Source organism: Corvus moneduloides, chromosome 1, assembly GCF_009650955.1.
Source record: "Corvus moneduloides isolate bCorMon1 chromosome 1, bCorMon1.pri, whole genome shotgun sequence".
In the NCBI taxonomy this organism is placed as follows: domain Eukaryota; kingdom Metazoa; phylum Chordata; class Aves; order Passeriformes; family Corvidae; genus Corvus; species Corvus moneduloides.
In genome coordinates this window covers 144104751-144129734 of record NC_045476.1, presented here as the reverse complement: position 1 = coordinate 144129734, position 24984 = coordinate 144104751, and the positions used below count along the sequence as shown (strand labels likewise).

Genomic DNA, 24984 nt, shown 5'->3' with positions numbered 1-24984 from the left:
TCCCTTATTCTTGTCTAGTCTGTGTTTTTAGGTGGCCTCTCAAGGCATCAGGGATGCTGTGGCTGCCTCTGCAGAGGCCACTTGGCCTCAGCTGGCCAAGGACATTGTCTTTGACAAGTGAGCCCACGTTTGCTGTTCAGCTGCAACTGTTGGGAGCTGCAGAGATTTCTCCCACTGGCCCTGAGGCAGTCTCCCAGACGAAGGCAAGAGGAACAGACTTAGGCAGGGCTTACCTGTCAAACAAATGGTGAAATCCACACCTACATATTCCATTCTGCACCCCATGCCTCCAAAATGCCTTCCACTGGTCTAATGCTGCCCCTTCAGTTTTGAAGACTGGCGCCCTTGGCTTGAGCTGCTCAGGCCAAATCAGCAGTACAGTCCCTTACAGGTGTTTGATTCAATTTTTTTTCTAAGTTCTGTGCCTTTAGAAATTGTTCTGCTTCTCCGTCAGGCCCTCCCAAATGCTGTCTAAAAAAGTAGCCAATCTCAATGAAACCTGAATGAGGCAGGACCAAAATGACAGAAGGCAAATGCTAGTGCTTTGTATCTTCAACCAGCCAAAGTTCAGGGTCTACCTTAATCTGAGGCAATCACACACACAGAAAGTGAAAACCTGTTAATTGCTAAATATCAGTTGTACTGATGATGCTTTAGGAATTAAAAGACTCATTCGTGGCACTCCAAGATGAAAGTCATAATACAGGTCAGAATTATAAGCCTAAAGAGTACTGAACGAGAAAAGAATCCATAATTTTACTTTTCAAGAAAAAACTTTATTAATTAATATATACCTGAGAAAAATTTTTACTAGAACAATATACTTAATGCTATCTCTGAAGTGCTAAGTGAGTCTGATATACATTTATATCACCTGTGCAAAGAAGGCATTCGGGTATTTAAAAATTTAAAAGCTTCACCTTTGAGGGAACTTTGTCAGAATCAAATATAAAACATAAGTAATGCCTGAAATAAAAAAAAAAACCCAAACCATACTGGTCCAAAAAAATTGTTTTAGTTTTATAACTGTATCTGTAAACAGAAATAGCTAGTATTTTAAATAATCTCATTACAAACCTCAGAGCTAAATACTTCTATTGTGAAGTGCAACCACTTGTTCTTCTGTCACTGCCCAAACAAAGTCAGAAAACCAGCCATCCTCTGGCACACACAGGAAGAAAAGTAATTCTCTGCACTAAAAATTACTCACTTGTTAAAAACATACCCATCCATTTAATAACTGTTTCCATGACAAGCTAATATATTATTCATTCACCTTTGTTGTTGAGATGTATTGAGCCAAAATATTTAAATCTGTTTTGTACAGACCAGGAATACTGAACAAACAGATGGCCTATAGTAGTTTTCTGAAAAATGTTAGTACTTTTTGTAAACTCATTTTAGCGAAGTTACTTCTAACTGACCCGTTTATCTTGAAGACACTTCTTTATCACAAGAACATAGAACTCACAAAATGATTAACAAGGGATGACTGAAAGTGTATTTACCTACTGTACCATCAAGGTACTTCACAATGCACATATAATGTAAAATGTATTTTTCTGTATATAAATAACCATCTAAATAAAATCAGTATGCCAAATGAAATGAACTCTCTTACTGAACACAGATGGGCATTAAATTCTAGAGATGTATACAACTACAAGAAGAAAAGAGCAGCAAGTTTTAAATGTGCATATGCTGTCAAAACAAAATAGAATTCCATCTGTCCAGGTGAAGACCCACTTGAATCCAGGCAAGTCTGCAGAGTTCATTCATTCATCTTCTACACATGCACTATATGCATGCAGCCAATAAACTTCTCAAAGTTCATAAACCTTTTTAAGTCTCTCAAGATCTTCCAGCGAGTACTGATCACTCTGGCTTTCTGAAAGTAAGTCGAACAGTTGCTGCACCTCTTCTTTTTCACTTTTGCTAAGAAGGGCCAGCACCACCTGAAAAAAACCCCCAACAAATTATTTTATAATCAGCACAGGTTGACTGAAAATCATGGTATCTGACAGAGATACAAAAATATGTGCATTGTTTCCTTTTAAGATATGAAAATTTCCTTTAGATTTCTGTGCAATTTAATACACATTCAGTCTAGGTTCTTACCTTAAATCTTTCTGCTTTGCTTAAGTAGAAAAGGTGCTGATATGCAAGGCCAGGATCTTTTCCAGCTACGTAATGTTCCAATGACTGGATAAAAATCAAAAGGATTTTTCCTTCAAGTTTGTTACTTAGCAGCACTGGCAACTTTTTTGGATCAGTAATTGTTAAAAGATCTGCACAAGCAGCTTTATCCTTATTGGCATTCACTGCATTTATAATCTGACCAAAGTCATAAGCATTGGATGGTTCTGAAACACAGAGTTTCTCAGAGGATTTTTGTGGCACAAGCTTTGGAACAGCTTCCTCAGCAAGAACGTGATGAGTCTCAGCATCTTCTGATGTAGCAAACTGTCTCTCTTCCTGTTCATCAGGTTCAGTCACCTTCACAAAGAAAGTGGCAACAGATCACTTAATGTGGACATAGAGATAACCTCAAACTTCATAAACTGCATATATCCATCATATCAATGGATTAAAGCTGGCATCCTGCTCTTCATAAAGAAAGGCACCCCTGTTCGAAATTTCATGTCCTACTGCCCCCCAGAAAAGCAGCTCTCTAATTCTTCTAAAGGCTCATAGTCACAAGTGTGTATTTACACTGCCTTTCACTGCTTGGCACTGCACCAGGAATTACACCTGGTGAGCACTGGAGAAAGGAGGACTCTACACATGCATTAAATGTGAAGTTCCAGAAGATAAGGAGAACTGGAGTCAAGGTAGAAAACAAACATGTTTCATTTCTCTGCTGTGCCTCCAGGGCAGTATAGGCACATGGCAGCTGGATCAGGTTGTTGTTTGGAGTCTTACTGTGGAAGGAGAAAGCTCAGCATGAATAAACTGCCTCACTGTCCACTTAACTTCTCCTGAGATTGCAGCCTCTATCATCAAGTTTCATGAATTAGTCACTAGAAAATTAACTATGGGGCCAACTACATTTGCTAAAATCTATTTCAAACCATCAAGAGTTGTGAAATTAGTATAACCTGACTAAAACTTATTGAACAGGATCTCTCAATGCCAAGTATTTTGAAAAGTCTGAAGATATTGTATTGCATAGAACAGGGGATTAGTAATTTTTGGAAAATACTGCATTTGGCTTACAGACATTATGTTCTGTTTTTCAACAATCCTTAGAATTGAGGGAGAAAATGTGACTGTCTTTTATATAATTATAGCTTAATTAACACGGAATAATGATGATAAATTATTTTTCTAACTTTATTTTTCTTTGCAGTCTGTTTTCATGGAACCACCTTGGACTACAGCAGGTAAAAGAGGAGAGCCTCTCCACAGGGGCAGTTTGTAACTGTGACAGCAAACGTAAATGCTTCCTGCATCACACATAGAAAAATTACCAGTGCCAGCAATGTAGTTAGCTGGTCTCTGAACAATGCGGTCACTTCCCAAACCTTCTCTAAACACTTGCCAGGTCCCTTTGTTTGTTGCAACTCAGAGCTTAACAAACACTATATCAGCTTATGCCCGTTACATAAAATCCATGAGCTCGTGACAATCTGAAGTACTTCAAGAACATATTTCTTTTCCTGTATTAGTAACTGCAGCCTCCATTATACCACATTCTGAAATTACATTATTGAATTACAGTATCACTGTACAGACTGTAACTGTGTATTTTAACTAGACATTTTTAAATGAAAAGGGGAAAAAGAATTCTTAAACAACCAGAAAAGCTACAATCCAAAAAATCAGATGACTGAGAAAATCCTTTCATCACCTAATTCTATCCAGAACTGTGCAAAGCTAACATTTTGATCCTGTACGTAACATTACATCCTGTGTTTCTTTTGTAAGATCCTACATATGTTTTACTCTTGCTCTTTAAGGCAGGATTTCATTTTTCACACCCATAACTTTAGGACCAGCACAGGAGCAGCCAGCACATCTGCTGATGACAGACCTCTGCCAGCACAGCCCCAGAGGCTGCCCAAGAAGTACAGACTTCAAAAGCAAAACTGCTACTTCACAGCTGCATTCTGTAAAACATGTATTTCAAAGTTTAAGCAGCTTTTGTTTACAAGGAACATATCCTCAAGTTTAGTGCCATCTAAATGGACTATTTCCCTTTCTGCTGTAGTTCTAAATACACTTGTGAGCAGTCCAAGCTTTATCACATGTAAAAATCCTCCAATATGCCCTCAAAATAACACCATCCCCCCAAAGATACAGATTCAAGATGGGCAAACAAAAGCTTTAACTTTATCTCTTCATATGTGTGGCTTCTGTTGTGTTTGCTTTTAAACAATGAACAAGTATACCACCTCTTGTATGGTTATTTTCTTCCCTTGCTTTTGTCGACTGCCAGCTCCAGCACTGCTGTCAAGGTCAAGCAGTCGGGTTACATCCTCTAATTCCTTTTGTGCTTCAACAACACTTGGATCTATTAGAAGTACCTTGTTGAAATCATCAACACTGGCTTCATAATTCTGTAAATAGAAGAAAATATTTTTCTCATAAGCACATCACTAGAAAAATAAATCTGAACTACCATACTGTCATAAACAAGTAAGAAAGGTAAAAACACTGGGATCGGGACACTAAGTAGACAAAAATAATCTAAATATTGATACTGTAATTTCATTAGAGGGGAAGAAGGAAATGAGAATGAGTTTGAGTTAATACTCTAACTAAATACTTCCAATTAAATATGTAATATTAAATATGTAATATTTAATTTAATTTAATGTAATATGTAAATATGTAATATGAAAACCTATTCCCTGTATCAGAGAGCAAATTATTGAAGTTTTCTGCTTTTAAGCATAATTGCTTATAGTGTAACACTGCTTCACAATGAATACAATGTGAGTCCAGCAAGTCTGCGTACTTGCTTTGCAAATAAGAGAGCTAAACTGAGCTGTGATTAAAGATGTATCTTCCTGGGCTCCAATCCAATGGACCATCTCCTACAGCGAAATTTTGCTAATACTTGAGGAGACTGGGATTATGTTATGAACTCTGGGCTAAACAAGATTAGGACAAACACACTGAGAGTGGTATTAGGACACAGTTCCTCAATAACCAGTCTTGTAATTTGTTTAATGCTTTTATTTTGGATTTTTTTCCATATAAATTACTATTTTTTAGACTAAATTTTCTGGAGAGATGAAGTTAATAGCATCAATTGAGGAAGACTGGAATTATCACATATAAAAACCAAGACATCTCAAGGGCTGGAGTATCAAAAATAAAGATGAAATATAGCAGTAAACAGTAAAAGACCATGCAGACAGTAAAAGACCAACATAATTTCTTGTGTGGGTGGTCTAGTATTTCTTCTTTTCCCCAGCAGTATTATAAGGTTAATATTAAATCATTTGTGTATCATGGAAAAAAGTAAATCCTTGTGTACCACCTGAGGTACTTCCTCAGCACCTCAACTGTAACAGAGGAGCCAGTGTCCAAGTCACTCACACTCTTTCCCACAGAGAATATTCTGTTCCACACTGGTGGCCAGTATTCAAGGTGCAGAGAGGCTGCAGGATGTCAGCAGGTGAACTGAAGCCTGCCAGGTCATGAAGGAAGAGGGAGAGAATGAGAATTATGTGTCCCTAACAAAGGAATGCACAAAGGGGCCAGGGGGCTTTCATCAGAAAGCCACTACTAATTAAGTTAAATAATTTGAATTACAGCTGTGAGGATTCACGATTATAGAGAAATGAGATTCTGGAACAGACTTCTGAAAACAGTAACAAGGGTCAGCAACCAACTCTACTGAATTTAGAACTGCAGCCTCCCAGACTGCCCAACAAAAATCATAGATGATGACTGTACCCAAAGCAAGAGAGTGGACTACCACCTGTAGGAGATGCTGTGTGGGGTCCTGTGTCCTATGTCACAGGCCTAATGCATCTCACTAACACTTTGTCCTGATCTTCCCTTAACTACATCTCGGTAAATCTGTAAAAAAACCACCTCATTTACTACATTAAATTCCACTGCAGCTTTTGTGGTTAAATGTCTGGCTATTTGTACACAAATAATACTTCCCACCTTAGCTAGGTCTTTGCCAAACTACATGCCTTTAGCTTATATAATTTTTCATTAGAGAGTCATTTGTCAACTTCAGATTACTTTTGTTATTCTCTCTGGCTTTACCTATCACTTGTATCCCTGAAATGAGCAATAATGAAGGCATTAAATCCAACCACAACAAAACATTTTCAGAGTCCTCAGCTCAGACTGTTCTGAAGGAGTTCACGAACACTATGTTTCAGGTTGTCTTCAGTAATAGAAAAATAGCAATTTTTTTCTAGGATATGCAAAAAAAGCAGAAGTTATTTCTCCAATTCTCGACCTTCTTCGTGAGTGTGAATGGGTAATACCCTTTTTTTCTGTCTGGTAGAATCACTATGTACTTATATTTATACTGACTTTTTATCACGTTCAACAACATAAGGTTAGAGATGATTAATACCAGGTAGAGCTTAGCACAGTTACAGAAAAAACATTACACAAAATTAGGACTTTTCACGCTTTCAAAATTTCATAGCTACTGCAACAGAGGAACAAATGTATCACATTCCTAGGACTTGCATTTGGAATTACAACATGGGTCGAGAATAGGCTGGTATGCTGCTAAGCAGAAACAGGGTCTCAGGTGATTTGTAAGCTGAGACACCATCAGCTAGTTTTTTGTTAAGGCATCAAACATAATGGAGGTCTGAGGTTAGTGTCCATTTGAAGGATGAAGATGAAACTTGGTGGACCTCCAGTCCACTCCTGCAACATGGAAGAAAGCACTTCAGATGCTTGTTTAAAGACACTTGTAAATTTAATACAAAGCAGGTGACGAGAGCTGCCATCGTGAGCCTACAGAAGCAAGAAGCTGATAATTCAACACCAAGTAAGAGCTGATGGGTAAAGCAAGGATTGCCATGAGAGAATTATGGAGGGTAAAGACTAATTTAACATCACTCAAGATGGGGAACCACCAGAGGGAGGGACAAACTGAACGACATGTTCAAATGATGGAACATGAGATTTGAAGTCACATTCAGGATGGATATGAACAATGTGTCTGCACTTATGGTGATGAGATAAAAGGGTACTCTAAAAACTGTATGTAAGATGAGCACTGTAGAGACACAACCACCGTGCAGGTGGAAAAGGCTGAGAGTACTGACATTGCCACAGAGTGACAAAGTACAGTACAGGCAAAGGGTTGTAATGCATTTGGGGGAGAGAGAAAACAATAATTAAAACCCTGGTTTAGTATGTTAGGCACTTAACTTGAGCAAATGCCAAGACAGCTTGAGATTTTAGTTTGGACAGATGAAGACAGACTTGGAGAGAATCCATTTGTCATCAGAAAAGTTATAGTAAACTCCTTGACAGATAAAGCAGACCAGGATACCCAGAAGGAGAATATTAGGAACATTAGAACAGATTTGAAACTTGCTTAAATAATCTCCAGTCAATCCTTACTTATTACAATATTCTTGTATTTTCTCAAATTATTACATCAACATGCAGGTTTTTATGTAGCAAAAGTATTTATATAATGTTTTATGTATGCCTAATGCTCTACAAAGTAATAAATCATCACACCAAGTACTTTGTATTCACCCATTGACAGCAACTACCTCATTGCCTTTGAAGACGATAAGCAAGTTTAGAAGTGCTGAAGCATACCTGCCATGTTATTTTCCTCACCTGTAATCCTTTGTATGCTAGTGCTCTTCTATAAAATGCTTTAATATTAGAATCTTCTATCTGAAGAACATGATCACAATCCTGCTTAGCCTCTTCATATTTATACAGTTTCAAGTAACAGAGAGCTCTAACACAGAAAAAAAGAATATACTGCAATGTAAGTAAATTCTACACTGCTGTAGTGCCAACATTATCTGACTCGCAAATGTTAATTACAATACCTCACACAATTCAGTCTCAATGGATTTTTTTTTTAAAGTACATAAAACTATTAACTATCAAGAACATCACTGGAAAAGGCCAATTCCTGCAATAAAAGTCAAAATTCAAGTATCCCTAATGCTTAAAGTTAAGCAGATATGCAAGTATTTTAAAAGCAGAGCCTATGTTAGTATAATATGATAGTATAGTGGTTAACGTAATATGGATTTCATACAGCCATTCTGGGTAAAAAAGTGCTCTGGATTAAATAAACAACACTGCTCTCTGTACCTAATTATTACTTGGAACTCTCCTCTTCAAATACTGGTCTAATCAAATCCTTCTTAGTTTGTAAAAGCTGATAAGATTACAGCATAAAGAATTATACTGCTGAATTAGGTCAACCTTTAAAATGAAGCTGATGTATGACTGTGTTCTTACTTTTATTTTCTCAGAATGTACATTTTCTCTGAATTATTACTCTTTGTATCTGAGATACTGCTACTGCATGTTAAGTTTTTAACTCAAATCATACCAGTATTCTCAAAAGATGTTGCAAAATGCTATGCCAATTAAAACACCTACTATTGCCTACTATATTTATATAGACGATTTTAAGATATGTATCAGTGACATTAATACCTGCTCCCCTTGAAAAATGTTGTTTAACAATAAATCCATTTTGTTATTATGAACACTTACCAAGCAGGAAAAAAATCCCTTTTTCACAACAGTGAGTGAAGTACGCAAAATCCCTATCTGCAGTGAGAAAACGTAACTACTGTTATCCCACAAAGCAGCATTAGATTTTGGATCTTTACCTGTTAGTGTAGACAGTACATTCCTCAGTATTTAACTTCATGCACTCACTGTATTTATTTGCAGCTTCTTCATATTCCCCCATTTTTACAAAATCATTCCCTTCATTTTTCAACTTGTTGAACTTCTCCATAGCTTCCTCACCTACACCACAAAAGGATCACAGTGTTACGTAAGGTCAGTTCATTAGGGGTAGCTGCATGATCTGTGCAGACTAAGGATTAATGCCTGGCAATGGAGTCTCTCTGTCAATCTGCACGCAGCCATTCCTGTCCCCAGCCTCCCCTGCTGCTCTAACAAAGGCATAAACCACCAGATACATTTGGCTCAACAAATCTTCCCCATCCACCAGCGTAAATACTCTGCTGAAAGTAACAGGAATGCAACAGTCAGCTTTAAGTTTTCAGTTTCTGTGTGGTAGAGAAGACCTACCTGTCTCCACTGAGATCCTGGTTTTACAATGGTGGAGATTTAATAAGCAGGACTGAAGGCCTTCCAGACCTCCATCATCACACCAAGGCAGCCACAGTTTGATCTAATATTCTCTTTGCAATCAACTACCACAATTACTATGCTAAACTGACAATGACAAACAAATCGTCACATCAGTTGGAGTTAGGGATACATCAGTAATATTCTGTTAACAACTATTTATAAAAGATGCAGTGAGGAACCTAAAAATACCTAACTACACTTTTTTTTTTATTAGTAATACTGTGTTACTCCATAATTGACTTTCCTTCTTAATTCCACATCATTTGCTGCAGATATTTTCGCTTAGGCTACAGTTTTTAGCTGTGTTTGGAGTGAAAAACTGATCCCGACTGCAGCTTCATGCCCCTGTTGTGAGCAGACAATAATGAGCAACACAGCTCTAAGTAAACCATAATGAAATAATCTACTTTTTGCACCCTACTGAAGAATATGAGCCCCTTGCCAAGCTTCAGGTTTTCAACACTGTATATAACCAACAATTTTAACCAATAATTAAGCTCACTGAGTTCTAGGAACATGGCAGTTTCCTATGCCAGAAAACTACATGTGGACTTGGGGAAAAAATAAACTACATGAAACACACAACTAAATTATAACTCAAGTTGTAAGACACAAAGAGAAACACACAATTGTTGCAGAAAAGAGTCAGCCAACAGTGAGGCTTAACTACTGACTGAACGTTATTGCTGGCAGCCTTTCAATACCAGCTATCGCTGTCAGGTCTCACTGATGCAGCACAGGCCTGAGAAGGCAACCAGAACCTTAGAGTCAGCCTTCTGTGAAGAAAACAGTTACACAACAATTGTTTAATAAACACAGCCTAAACAAAGCCTGGTCTATTTGAAATAGTCTGAGACATGTTTTGCATCAAAATGCTGCCCAAGCATTTGGAGGACATTTGGTACTGCAGTAATGCATTATAGACAGATAACCCCACCACTGTGACATATTTGGCCAACAGCCCAGTCACAAACTGCAGTCACCCCTGTATTAAATCAAGGGGAGATTATCTTCAGTACTACATTATACTGAAATAAACTCAAAGGGAAACCAATACTTGAATAAGGAATCACAGGGTTAAAGCCTTTGCAAAAAGAGTGTTTGATGTCAGTAACAACTGAATCAAAGGGCTTCCTTCACCTTATTTACTGAAGAAGAAAAATGAAAACTGCAATGAAGGGAAAAAAAAGGAAGTTTCCTAGTGTTCAGCACTCAGTGATTATGCATAGACAAGTTCAGAACATCTCTGAAACATGTCTCCTGAATGTCTTCTGCCAAATGTCTTCTGTCTTCTGGATGTTTGTTTGGGTGGTGGTTTTTCTGGGGGAAAACTGTGTTGTAACTGTATTATGTGTCAGGGAAACCACCGATGCTCGTCCTGAGGGGCATCAGGCACAGCATCGCCAGCCAGGCAACGGAGGGGATTGTCCTGCTCTGCTCTGCACTGGTGTGGCCTCACATCGAGTGCTGAGGGCAGTTTTGGGCACCACAATGTAAGAAAGATATGAAGCCATTAGAGAGCAACCAAAGGAGGGCCACGAGCATGGTCAAGGGTCTGGAGGGGAAGCTGTATGAGGAGCGGCTGAGGTCACTTCATCTTTTCAGCTTGGAGGAAACTGAGGGGAGACCTCACTGAGGTCTTCAACATCTTCAGGAGGGGAAGCAGAGGGGCGGGAACTGATACCTTCACTCTTGTGACCAGTGACAGGACTCAAGGAAGCAGAGTGAGGGGATGTTTAGGCTGGGTATCACAGAAAGGTTCCTCACCCAGGGGGTGGCTGGGCACTGGAACAGTCCCCAGGGAAGTGGTCACAGCACCAGGGCTGACAGAGTTCAAGAAGGGTTTGGACATGGACAATGCTTTCAGGCACACAGTGTGACTCTTGGGGTATCCCATGCAGGGAGGGCCAGGAGTTGGGGTTTGGTGATCGTGCTAATTTTGCCGATGACTATCTGCTGATTTTAGATAACTTCAGAAATTACATGCTGCAGACTACATCACTTGGTTTAAAAACATTACCATAACTGTAATCCACAAAGCACATTAAATTCAATCACGTAAATTACAGTCATCTACTTTGGCTTTTCACATAGGTCTCTAAAAAGTATTTTCTAAAGCAGTTTCTTTGACATTGTTAAAATGTATTCCATTTTCTAATTAGGTTTTTTCCCTGAATGTGTATTTGCATTAGCTATACATACGATTCATCTGCAATTGTTCTTCTCTGTTGATGTCTATAGTACTTGGCTTATTTTCTGAAGTGAGGCTTCCTCCATCCCACCTGTGTAGCTGAGCAGCAACTGGAACAACTGGAATTGGTGGCAGCTTCTCCCTCCAACTGGGACCATCCTGATCGATTAAAGTCTTTGTTATTCTGAAAAAGAACAGCCCCACCAACATGACTTTTCATACATTTAACTCGCACTTTAATTAAACTTAAAACCAAATTAAATAATGCAACATTCTAATTTAAAATAAAACCAAACCTGAACAATCATCCTTAACAAAAAAAAAAATTGTCACAGCAGTCAACAGTATTGCATCCATTTAAAATTCAGACTTTTTCCACTTATTTTAGAGTATTATGCTGCTCTTCAAAAGACAAGCTGATTTCTGCACAATCTGTAAATATTTAAGCCAATAACTGATGCTGCAACTAAGCTCTAAATGCTGCCTACCACATCCAGTAAAGAAATACGAAAAAAAATCCATGTATTTATTTTATTCTTCTCAGCCGTTCATAGGTGTTACTTGTAGTAAGTGTATATTACAACATTCTCAGGCAAAATGTGATACTTAAATTTGCAAATGTCAAATGAAATCTCTTCTACAACAACTGTCTAAAAAAAGCAATGCAGGTCACAAAGTAGTCTGCATTAAGTTGCATTTTATAGTTATATAGTCAGAAATGTATCAACCAATCCCCATTTAAAAATATTTTAATTATCTATAAAGACTGTGTCTTGGGGTGACTTGATGTTGCATTTCCTATTGCTGCACTATGCCCAGAAATTAGTATTAAACTGAGCCTGAGAGAGGAGAGAGAAAAGCGTACTTTTTCAAAGCAGTTTGTTTTCATGTTCTGAGGTCACAGAGATAAAACCTGTCTGCTTCTGCAGAGCAAGGGTGGGGAAGCAGCCTGCTTGCTTTCCAGCCAGCTTTTGGCCAAGTTTTTCAGCTCCTTTTCCTCCGGAGAGTTGAATTTTTGTTTTCCTGGGACTTCGGTTTTTTTCCTTTTTTCTCTGCTGGACTGTTTCAACATCAGAATACATCGGGAGGAATTTCCACAGAGGCCTTGGCCCTGGAGGTGGGCCCACCACCCCATCCCATCTCCAAGGAGGGGGTGAGAGAGAGATCTATGGAAGGACTCTGAAACTCTCCACAGCAAGAGGTTATATTATTTAGCATTATTATTCTTTTCCTGTGTGTTTGTTAAATAAATAGTTTTTATCTCTTTCACTTTCCTTTGAGGAAAATTCAATTTTTCCCAAACCTGGTGGGGGAGGGGTGATTGTAACCTGCCTTCTATCAGAGGATATATTTCTAACTTTGGCCAAACCAGCACAGACTGTTTAGTCTTTCTTAAACCAACACACATATATATGTCAACTATTTCCATATATGAGTTGTTCAATCCAAAATCCATTTAAGTGGGAGTTTCCCATTACCTTCTTCTCTTTTGGAGAAAGACGTAAGTAGACATAGAAAGTGAAGCCATTTAAGATTTCATGGTTCCCTTTGAAATTTTGTAGTGTTTAAAAAAAACCACCACCAATTATGAGAGTAAGAGTGAGATACACATCTCCTAATCTCAAAATGGGCTTAAGAATCAAGTTCAACTGGTAATAAGTCTAATTCGTACTTTAACAAAGGAAAATTCTGAACTGAGTAGCAAAGCAAGTCACATTGATAGTACAGCAAATAAAACTGAAATTTTTATATCAGGTGCACTTCCATCTAACACAGGTGTGAAAAACATACTACATGAATACACATCCAAAAAAAAAAAATTAAGAACCTTGAAAGTGACATGAAGAACAATACAGAATGAACATAAATGACCCAATGGAGTTTTCTTACTTACTTTTGTTCTTTTAAAGTATTTTAATAACAGCAATTAAAAAAAAAGAATCATCAGTATAATACTTTGGCAACAGAGTCAGAGCACTCAAGACATATTCTTTTCCCATTACGGTCTGATCAAAACACTGATACAAGAAACAACACCAGTTCTAATTGCCTTTATGTAAAATAGAAATTACCAAAATATTTTAAAGAATCATAGAGACTAAAAAGTCTGTTTGTAGAGCTGTATAATGAGTGAGTTTACGTCTTACACAATGCTGCATAAAAAACGTGGTTTTAACTTGAAAGTAAATTTTTTCATTCACAGAATATCTTATTCCATAGTATAATGTAGTTGCTTTGTTTGTTTTCTAAGTGACCAAAAAGACTATTTTAATGTGTGTTAACCACATATGCCCTTGCAGGGGCTCTCCACTGCCTGCGCTATTCCCAAGTATTTTAAAGGACATACCAAGAAGGTGGCTTGTCCAAGTACTGCTTTGCTCTAATTTTACTAAAACTTTAGGATTTTAATGATAGCCTGTGAACTCAACTGCTAAGAAAAAATGTGGCACATCATCATAAATTGAACAACCCAAAGATTTACTCAGGTTGTTTTATTAGGCAACAAAACAGTACACTTCATATTAACACGTCAATTAATTACATTTAGATATTTCCCATAGAAAGTAATGGAGCAATTCTACAGGAAACCAGAGTCATATTGACTTCCTATTTTATTTATTTTTTCATTTATCAGAATGGGCTTAAAAAGTTGGAGGAAGAAACTCTAATTCATCAAAATCCACTGAAAGAATCCTGCAGTATCTGATGATAACTGACTTCTTGTAATATCATAATGTAAGCAGAGTCTTTTGCAAAAATGCATACCTGTGTGCCATGATTAGTTTAAAAAGCACAGGTGTCTCATGAAAAAGCTGGGACAAACACATTCATTTCCCACCACCAACACCCAACTCAACCCAATAATCCTGCAGTTCTGGAGTTGATCACAAATTTCTTTCTGCAGCACAGTGCTCATACAGGACCTTGTAAAAATAGCTCCCAAGCCATTTGATGCAATTTGCTCAATGATACTAAAGGAATTGAGACAACTGGAATGAAACTTTAATTTAGTAAGACAAAGCGCATAAATATATTTCCACACATTAGAGCTTCTGTATTTCTAACAGAGAAAAGCAAAAAACTAAACACACCAGAGGAAATTAAAATACACAAAGCAGGAAATCTGTGGATGTTCACAAAGCTAGGAAAATGCCACTAATTAAAAGCACACTTGAAATGCAATTTCCAGTTATTTGGCATATACCATTAAAAGAGACAATTCTTCCAGTTTATCTAAAAAAATCACCTCAGGAACCAATAAAGAACAGTCAAATAACTGCATATACTTGTTTGGCTTATGTACATAAACTCAATTATTTCCTTTTGATTGCATAATGATCAGGTAAAAGCTTGGTATTAAAATATGCAACTGATTATAAGGTTTTTGGAATGTCTGCTTAGCTATGTAAACACAGAGACAAGCTTCAACATGGTTTATCAAACCCACCCTCAGACACAAGCAGGATGATGAGTTTTTCCTGTCAGCATCCTGTAGCATCGCCATCCAACTTCGCACAGAAAATTAAAAACAAAAAAATTCTCCAATAAAAGAAGGTTGTTAAGACCTGATCTTCCTAATATTAAAAAAAAAAATTACATTTGGGGTTGTTCCTTTAAGTTAAAAGGCAGTAATGTTTTCTTAAAATTTGTTTTTGGAAAGGTCTCTTACTTTGGAAATGAAAATTAATGCTTTAGTAAACAATTTCAGTTGAATTTACAAAGATAAAATATTTTTTAAAGAATATAGTTGAAGTTCAATTATGCAGGAGGTCTATGGTTTAGAAACTAGTAATTTGCAAGCAAAAATGAATTACCAGCAGAAGAGAAGAAGGAAGAAGCAGCTGAAATAAGGTGATGGGTTGCCAGGGAGGAAAGAGTAATGAGCAGTGAAGCTAAAAACATAAGGAAGGCCTAGAGAGGAGAAAAGGAAGAGTGTTAAGGGGAAAAGGGAAATAAGCTTATTACTAAGCAAGTTCCAAGTCAAGGAGAAATACGAAAAGAATTATCTGCAGATAAAATAAGCCAACAAGATTTTTAAAAAGTGTAATAATTACACAGGTACCAGAAAAAGCAGCTTTTCCACCAATCCAAGTGCTCTATTATCACCACAGATACAGAAGATCACTAATGATTTGTTGTGTTATCAAAAAAACAGGACTTCTAAGAGATGATGAAGTGTCACAATTTCCTCTGGTCAAATAAGCAGAATTTAAAGAAAGATATTATGGACTTTTTAATGAATAATGCAAGTGCTCATGGCCTTCCCTTAGGAAGAAAAAAACCATACTAGATTCCACTGTAAGAGTTACACATGTGGATTCCTTCTCAGTGATTAATGGCTGTTCTGTTTTCAACTTTATAGTATTAAAATATGATTAGAGAAATTCAAACATCTTCTCTTGGCAGCAAAAATTAATGTTTTAAGTATTAATACTTGAAAATAATATTCAATTATATTTTTTACATGTCCAAGCTTTGCAGCCAACCACTGTATTAAGCTACTTCAGTATTTCCACAACTGCAGCATGCAGAAGGATCCACACTTAACATAAATCTCCAACTGCCACAGAAAGATTGTTAATATGAAAAGGAAACGGGATGTCAGAGAAAAGGCATGGACCTTAAACTAGTACTTTATATAGTATAAAATAGAAGTTAGGAAAGAGAACAAGTAGAAGCACTAGTAAAAAAAAACCCAACCTTAAAACATTTGCAATATTACCTTTTTGAAAAAAAACAGCAAAGGGACTCACTGCCAGGAGACAAAAACTGAAATTATGGGAACACAACTAAATGAACAGCCAATCCTCTAGCTATAATGTACTAGTTGTGCAACAACTCTGAGGGTACAGAATAGAGGGAGCATATAAAACAAACAAATTTGAATTCTACTTTTCTATTTTCTATTTCTATTTTTTATCAGAAAATTTCTGTGTGGAGTTACCTGTTAGCACTATCATTTGCTGCCTGGATGCTGCTGTCTATTTGTAGGACTGTTTTATAATCAATGTATGCCTGTCGATACCGCTCCATTGACTCATTTGCCATTGCTCGGCGTAGAAGAGGCTTAAGGGAAAATGGCTGAAGCTCCAGAGCTCTGAAGAAAACAAAAAGAAAAATGCAGGATTGAAAAAGAGGAACTGAAATAAGAATAATAAAACTATTTTATAATATACACAACTATATGTAACTCTGTGATTTCAGATGGCACTAGTAAAGTAACTAAGGAAAATGGGTCTAAGTGGTTCATATTAACACCCTACATTATACCCAGTTTTGAAATCGTTAGTGTTTTCACTACAGCTTACTCTACTCAAAACCCTATCTTCCATCTGGAAAACTGCTCTCATTGCCAAGATATGATTAAGGTAATGGCACCTGCTTAAGAGCAAAAGCTATTTTTCTTAAGTCATGCCTAGATCTACAAGGATTTCAAGTATATGCTGCTTTTGCTTACGTGACTTTCAGCTCTTCTTCCTTAAATGAAAGTATGCACTTAAAAACCCCATTGAGTAGGACATGAATATACACCTGTCTTTCTTTGGACTTTAGGTTTTTGCCTGCCTTTTGTCTGTTTACACTTCTGATTGTCTGCCTGGTCAATACCAAGATCAACCTTGTGCAATTAGAACTCCTTCCAAACACCATGCACTTTTCCAGCAATACGAAGCAGTTCACAAAGGCTTTATTTCTCAACAACTACCTTTTTTTAATGATTCTTGCTAAAGAGAGATAAACTTTTGAAAGAGTGAAATTAAGGTTAGTCTAGACAATTTGATTTCATGAAGTCATAAAGCAATCCAGACCGAGATGTCTCAACTTTCTGCTACAGGTATGGATGGTCAGCTCCAAGATCAGACAAGGTTGCTTGGGGCTTGATACAGCTGGGCCTTGAAAACCTCCAAGGGAATCTCTGCCCAGCATCTCTGGGCAAGCTCTTGCAATGCCAAGCACTGTTCATGGGGAGAAGGTTTCTCCTAATATAACCCTACATAATTTTTTACTTTGAAATCAAGTAACCTATTTGTAGATCATCTATTATATTGTGTTGCCTACTGAAGATTTATTTGACATTGCCTAATTTATGTGTGTTTGCATATTTGCAGTTCTGCTTCCCAGTCTCTATATTATTTCTACCTCTGTATTATTTCTACTGCTAAGCATCATGGGTCCTTGTGCATCCAGGAAATATGCATGACATTAAGGACAGCATCATTAAGTAGTAAGAAAAAAAGCTTCTAATTGGTAAGAATACAAAACCTAAAACCTTTGTATCACTGATTTCAGCTGAAATCTTACGATCTTCGCACTTCCTGAATAGAAAAACGTGATGGCTCTTAAATATGCCATCTCAGCCAGCTGTCTGTGATCCTTCATCTATTTTAACATGTCTGTGATCCTTCATCTATTTTAACAAAATACTGCTAATAAGTAATTTTTTTAGGAAACTTACTCTGTCAGGTAGAATACATACAGCAAGTTAAATGTTTTGTACCTTTGTATTACAAAGGTACATCCATATTTTATTTTTAGTTTTGGAGGGCTTTTTTAATTGTTGAGTCTTGCTGTATAAAAATCTCAACTGATTAATTAATATGATTTCTAATTATTTTAAAATACTTTTTTGCACCTTAAGCCTCAGCATTACAAACTCAATCTATGGAAATATTAAAAAACCCCAAAACATCAAAAATACAGTAATCATTTAGTGGGACACAGTGTTTGGAAGTTATTGACGGTGTCTGATCTTCTCTAACTCCTGCATCCTTAAAAGCCACAATAAACAGGAAGGATTTTAGTTCAATTCCTTAACAGCTGTAATTACCGTTTATAACTGTGTCAAGTATATATTAAAAAAAACCCAAACCAAAACAACAAACCAAACACAGAGAACACACACACACACCATACATGTGCTCAAAAGCAATTTCCAATACTGTGATAAGCATCTGGCTTAACAAAGCTTTTACATATAAGTTACTGCAGAACACCACTGTCAATCTGCTTTTATATTAACGATTTTAATCCTGCTATGCATTTCTGTGTACACAATAAGCTTAAAAACTGCCCTTACACAGTAAGACAGTAACTTAAAAGTTGTTCCTTTCCTAGTTTCCATGTGACTGTTTATGTAACAAAGGTATCTGTCATTTAGACAGGGAATCAGACTTTATTGATACTGTTCTGAGTCAAACAGCACTAGCATTGTATCAGTTAAAATGTTTAATCATCACCAGGAATGTTGTTGTTCCACATGGGAGGTTCCAATTTACCTGTTACAATCCTGAATGCAGTCACTGCAGTTCCCTTCTTTGAGGTAACATGCTGCTCTGTTTGAGTACAGGATACTTAAATCGTCTGGACTTTGTTCTCCTAAAAGAAGTCACAATTAAAATCAAATTGTATTACTGAAATTAGGCTCAAGAATTAAAGACTCGCATGCTCCAAGTTGCTCTGCAGTGATGCAGTTTGCAACACTGCAAAGCAGTTAAGAGTTTTCTTTTATCGTGTCTAGAGTATCTACGTATTCAAACATAAATAAATGCTGACAGCTCTACCGCAAGAAAATTGAAACATTATTTCACTCATCGTCCAATGTTTTCTGTCACATGAATTGCTGTCTACTGAAATGATGAAAGATTTACTGCACAGTAACTCCTGTCAAAAATCCAGGGGCAGGTTAAATTTGTTCACTTGTAGCTCCTTTAAATCATCTAAACAGTTCTAGATTTAAGTATAAGGTATTACACTCACCTAGACCAATGACATATTCAATTGCTTCCGAGTATTTGAGCACAGCTTCTCCAAACTGTCCACTCTTAAATAACTCATTTCCTTCACTTTTTAGTTTTGCTGCAGTAAGAGGAAGTGAAGTGGAACTGCCACCACCAGCCGACTGAGACCCTTCTCTATGCGGTTTGGAGATCTCCTCAGCTTCGGGGCTTTCACTCTTCTCATCACTGCGTAAATAGCCATTAACTTCACCTTCACGGTCTGACAAATGCTTTCCTGATTTCTTCTCTGATGCGCCTTTTTTTGATCTGCTCTCATCGGAGTCCTTCTGCCTGTGCGTCTCTCTGTCCTGCGCCTTGCTGCCGCCTTTGCCGTGGGACTTTCTGTGCGCGTTGCCCATCGCGGGCTCCCCGGCTGCCGCCCGCGCTGCCGCTGCCGCGGCGGAGGCTGCAAGGGCGTTAATGAGCGGGGTTAGAGACGCATCATCAGAGCGAACTATCGGCCTGCTGCGACAGGGGGGTGCTGCAGAGAGACACCGACCAAAGCCTGCAGCATCCTAACGCTAGGGGGGCTTATCTGCCTCAGAAAACACTGCTAAGGACACAGAAGAATTCCTACTTACAAGTAACTTTCAATTGTTATTGAGAAGGGGTTACTGTGAAGCCTCATTTCTCCTTGCTGGGCACATGGGAACCCCTGTCCTGCGGTGTCAGAATGGTACAGGGCTCACCTTGAAATTAACTCTTTAAATACAACCTATTACAACACGGACACTTTGATTTTCCATGACCAAATCAAAATGCTTGCATGTTAAAATAAGATCACAAGCGAAAAAACCAGGAATGTTATACAAAACTCTCCTCAAATACAACATAGAATAGGCAGGACAAAAGCTTATAAATCCTTCTCAAGAAGATTTCATTTAGACATGTCAAAAATCCTTTTATGCATACTTGTGATCATTCAACTTTCATGTTTATTTATTACAAATTTATTTAGGAAAAATCACAGAATAAGGATATTAGATAATAACAGCTCTGTCTTCCTTATTCTGCTGAATTCCTACCAGATTAGCACCACAGTATTCAAATACAGATTTCTGCAGAGCCTGACTCTCGATACTACTAGCCACAGAAGGACAACTTGTCTTTTGGTACTACTAAAATGCTCTCTTCCTCTTCCCTTCACTTGATGTATTTATCTGTCCAATAGAATTTTTTCATATATTGGAGTGATACTTTCAATTGACTTTAACTAAACATCTGAAGCTGACTCAATACGGATGAACTCCAGATGGTTCCAAATGAAAGAAATAATTTTTTTTAAACACACAAAATGTTACTGAAATTAAACTGAACAGGATGGGAAAGCGTAAGACTTGTAGAAACAATTGATGCTCTAGTGCCTCCTACCTAGCTGTAGTCCCTGTTTTGAAATACCATGTTTAATAGTAAGTTCTTACTCCACAGTGGGAACAACAATAGGCTAAATCTACCCACACAGACATTTTTGTAAAACTTAAATTATTTATATTTGAGACATCCATCCACCCATCCAATTGGTGGTGCCAAATATGCCAAGAAGGTTTAAAGTCTATTTGCTAGGGAGAACGGTGGTAAAAGGCATGCTGGGCAGATGAATGAAGACAGCAGTATATTAACAACTTGGTTAAAATACATGCTAAAATGCTTTCATTGTACATACACCAAAACAGAAAAAAAAATTTAAATGTCACAGATGAACAGGTGATAGGACGAGCTTTTAGAAAACACAGCAAAACACTCTCAAAGAGCATCTTCTAGACACAAAGAAAAAGCAAGGCAGGCACATGTGATGTGAATGTGCATATTACTTCCTGAATACAGGAGGAAATTTCCTAAAGATGAGGTGCACAGAACCAGCCCCAGACTAAACAGGAAACATTTATAGCATTTGGAGTCTGGAGTCCCCCCCGACAATAAGAATACTGATAGTTACCTTGCTTAGCTGCTGGGTAATGCTAATTAGTTAAATATTTCATGTCTGAGTAAACAGCATGCAAAAAATTGTACAGCTATACTTCTCAAATATAATTCTCACTGTCTTTTAGTTTCAGTGTTTATAAACAATGTTCCTGTATCTACGAAGAAATGTATTCACGAAAGCAGTATTCTGGGCTAAAAAAAAATACCAACACTTCTGAACTTTTCTTAAGGGGAAAAAAAAAAATGCAAGACACATTATAAATTCCAAGGAGAACTTAAAGAAAGGTACTGAAAAGTATGGACATAATTTTGACCAGAATGACAACAAATACACACTAGAAAGAATTTTAATTTATGTTATTACTAAAATAACAAACTTAAAATTGAAGGACCATCATAAAGCTAAAAAAAAAAAAAAAACCACTGAATAACAGGAATATTTGAAGTTTGGGGATTGTTTAATATCATATATAATATTCTTTAATATTGCAATAGACCAAGTAAATACCAGACAACTCAACAAATTTTTCTTGATTAAAAGGGGATATTTAAAATATATCAATTTATCTTTACACTGTATTTATCACTTGAGGTTATAACTACTAGAAACATGTCAAAATACCAGGTGCTTTTTCAAGTACATACATGATTTTTAGGTTTTACAGTATCTGAATACTGCTTTTTAGAGTCTCTAGGATGCAAGCAATTTTCCATTTCTATGGGTACATAAAGGGTTCTATCTACTTTTGCTTTCAGTTAAATAGAAGATGAAGAGAGACTACACTCTATTTAGACTGTTTTGCTCAAAGTTCAAAAATCAACTCTTCAGAGCTAAAGAAAACAAACAATATTTTTATTTTTTTTTCCAATCTCTAAATTGTAAATTTAGTAGGAATGCATTAGGCTTACCAACTAGAATGTGAAAAAAACGTGACTACATGACAGGACTACATGGACTACTGGACTGTCTATGACTACAGGACTAGACATTTAGTCTACTTATTGCTGTTAGGTTGACAGTATGTTTTCATTCATTTACTGAACTGAATTCATATTTGTTTCCAGTTGTACAAGAAAACACAGAGTAATCTGTGAAACTGCTTGCCACTTAAATCTCAGAAATATTTATGTATATCACAGGAACACATTTGCCATTGGCATCAGTTGACAATCTTCCTTATGTTTAAAAGCCTAACCTTTCATCAACAGAATGGATGTCTTCCTATGGAGCTAGAAGGCACATAGTCATCTGAATGCTCACAATAGAAAACAACCCCAAATTACCTGACATTTAAGGCCAGGGACATGATACACCTTTTCTTCCAAGGTTTTAGGTAAGGAGATTTGGTACACACCAACTGATTTGGAAAAATGTTGTTTTCCCTAATTTTGTGCCAATAATGCATTATTGTATCACACATGTACAGTCCAACATTCACAATTAAGCTGCAGAACCCACAGACTGATTTAGTTTCAAGATAAAACACACAAAACATAAAAATCACAGCTGTCATGCCATGACACCTTAAAGAACCAACATAACCAACAGAAAAGAGAAGGGTGAAATCAGCCTCAGGATGTTATTCTGTTGCAGGCTGGAGGCCAGCCACGCAGCTCAATCTAAAAGCAACCTGCCAATGCAAGCCTTCATAGCCCCTGCTGCCGACTTCCTCCTGCAAGCCATGGATTCTGATTATGCCAGTGGCTTCATCTCAGCAGCCTTGCATTTAGTCACACACTAATCCAGGAATGGGAGATACACTTCAACTGCTTGTAAACTACATACAGTACAAGAATTACATGTTGTTTACCTCTAATAGAAACTTTCAGAGCACAGAGATGACCTCTTACAATTAAAAAAAAAAAAAAAAAAGAATGAGAGTTTCCAAAACAAACAACAACAAAAATTACAGATGTTGACAAATTACACTTGACCATTTTTACACCCTTTGATGCAAGCACGGGAAGAAAAATGCAGAAGAAAAATATGCTAGTAGGAAGGCAGGAAAGCTGTGTGTGAGAAAGATCTCAGGAACAGAAAATGTTCACTAACACCAGAAGAAAATTTTAACCGGGTTCACATCAAAGGACAGGTATAAAATTACACAGAGCACAGGAATGTAGCTGATTTATAGCAGCATTTTCCATTTGCCTCTGTTATGCCCATTCTAGAAAGAATTACAAAGATGTGTAATAAAACTGGATTCTAGATTTCACACTCAGATCTACTTTAAGTAGTCAGTGTAATTTTAGTCTTCAAACAGACAAAATTCTTTGCAAGAAAATATGGATGAATTTTGTGAATAAATATTGCAATCTCAAAGACAACAATTTTTTCATCAGGACATAAAATAGGAAATAATATGACATTACTTTTATCTCCACCACGTCTTTCACATTCTTCTGTATTTTCCCTTCTTTCTTCGCCATTTTCTGAATCATCCAGCTCTTGAATGAGTATTCTTTTTCCTTTGCCTTGAGGCTCAGATACAGGCTCTAAACCTCTCAGTTTCTTTTCAATCTCTAGCAGACTTTTCTATAATAGAGGAAAAAAACAGCAATATTTGTTATGTATATAAATTACAATTTATGTACAGCAAATACATTGTTAAATAATCCATGTAAGATCCTGAAGAACTATCAAGATAAATGTTGCCGATATAAAAAGAGGGTAAATAAATGTGAATTTTCCAAGAGTCAGCATCAAACCAAGATTAATGGTCAATTTCTATCTCTTACAAAGATAGATATAAGATATCTTCACATCTTTGTGTGAAGATATCACATAAACAAATAAATAAAATACTTTCTTGAATGCACTACTTAAGCAAAAAAAAAAAAAAAAAGAAAGGAAAAAAAGTAGATTTATGATTGTGAGATCTGGCATGGTCTACTAAGAAGAGATGTGGAAAATGGGCTCTCTAGAGAATCTCCAAAAAAGCCTAAAATCAGAATCAAAATTTATGCTACAGAGAATCTGATGTCAAACGGACATCTGATGGAGAAATATAACTGAGAGAACCAGTTACAGTCTCTTAACCAGAACAGTCTCTTAACAGTGCAGCAGCAGGACACGGTTGAATAATGATAAGGTTTGCTCCTCTTGTAAGAGCTGCAATTCGATGATCAAACAGTTTCTCATTCCATTACATTTTTCCATTACTCAAAAAACACTCTTTAACTGCACTTAGAATTGTCAAGGTTGGAAGAGACCTTTAAGATCAAGTCCAACTGTTAACCCAGCACTATCACTGTAACTCATAAACCACTAAACCACTTTACACTGTTAGAGTAAGACACACCCAACATTATGTGCTATTCTGAATGTAATTCCATGCTGTGCAAGGAAGTGCTATCTCAGTACTTCCTGTCTCAAGAAGCAGGTAAGAACAGGATCAAGCAAAGATTCACATGGACAAAGCACCTTGAAGAATTCCAGTTACTGACAACCAATTCACTTTTATATTAGTGATTCTGGATATAAACATGCACTCTGTGTATGTTCCATACATTCGTATTTAGCTCAAGAGGGTTTTGAGGATCCTCCAAGCAATGAGAAACTTGAAAAAATGCCCTGCCAAGCACTTGTCATTTCTAGATGTGCCAGCTAAGGCATAATAGCTGGCATGGATAAGGACAAAGTACAGACATCTGCTTTCAGCTACAAAAGCACTGCTCAGCAAAGGAATTAATGGAACGGTCTACTCAAAATGAGTGACTGTCTATGTCTGGTATTTTAAGAAGTCTCAGCACAGCCTATTTGATACATCTTTTCACAAAGACTGTTGTGGA

The 24984-nt window shown here is 36.9% G+C and overlaps 1 protein-coding gene across 4 annotated transcripts in view; it reads right to left on the bottom strand.

The window, feature by feature from the left end:
• Window positions 1–754: 754 nt before the first annotated feature.
• Window positions 755–24984, bottom strand: part of SPAG1 (sperm associated antigen 1) — a 39294-nt gene continuing 15064 nt past the window's right edge. For all 4 annotated transcript variants that reach the window (XM_032130288.1, XM_032130310.1, XM_032130303.1 and 1 more), the window contains 10 exons: window positions 23566–23728; window positions 19250–19675; window positions 18769–18868; window positions 16440–16592; window positions 11506–11678; window positions 8811–8952; window positions 7789–7915; window positions 4395–4559; window positions 2119–2496; window positions 755–1955 (listed from right to left, as the gene is read on the bottom strand). In XM_032130288.1, the coding sequence (XP_031986179.1) occupies window positions 1824–1955; window positions 2119–2496; window positions 4395–4559; window positions 7789–7915; window positions 8811–8952; window positions 11506–11678; window positions 16440–16592; window positions 18769–18868; window positions 19250–19675; window positions 23566–23728 (1959 nt within the window). In that variant the 3' untranslated portion in view covers window positions 755–1823. The remainder of the gene's footprint in view (window positions 1956–2118; window positions 2497–4394; window positions 4560–7788; window positions 7916–8810; window positions 8953–11505; window positions 11679–16439; window positions 16593–18768; window positions 18869–19249; window positions 19676–23565; window positions 23729–24984) is intronic.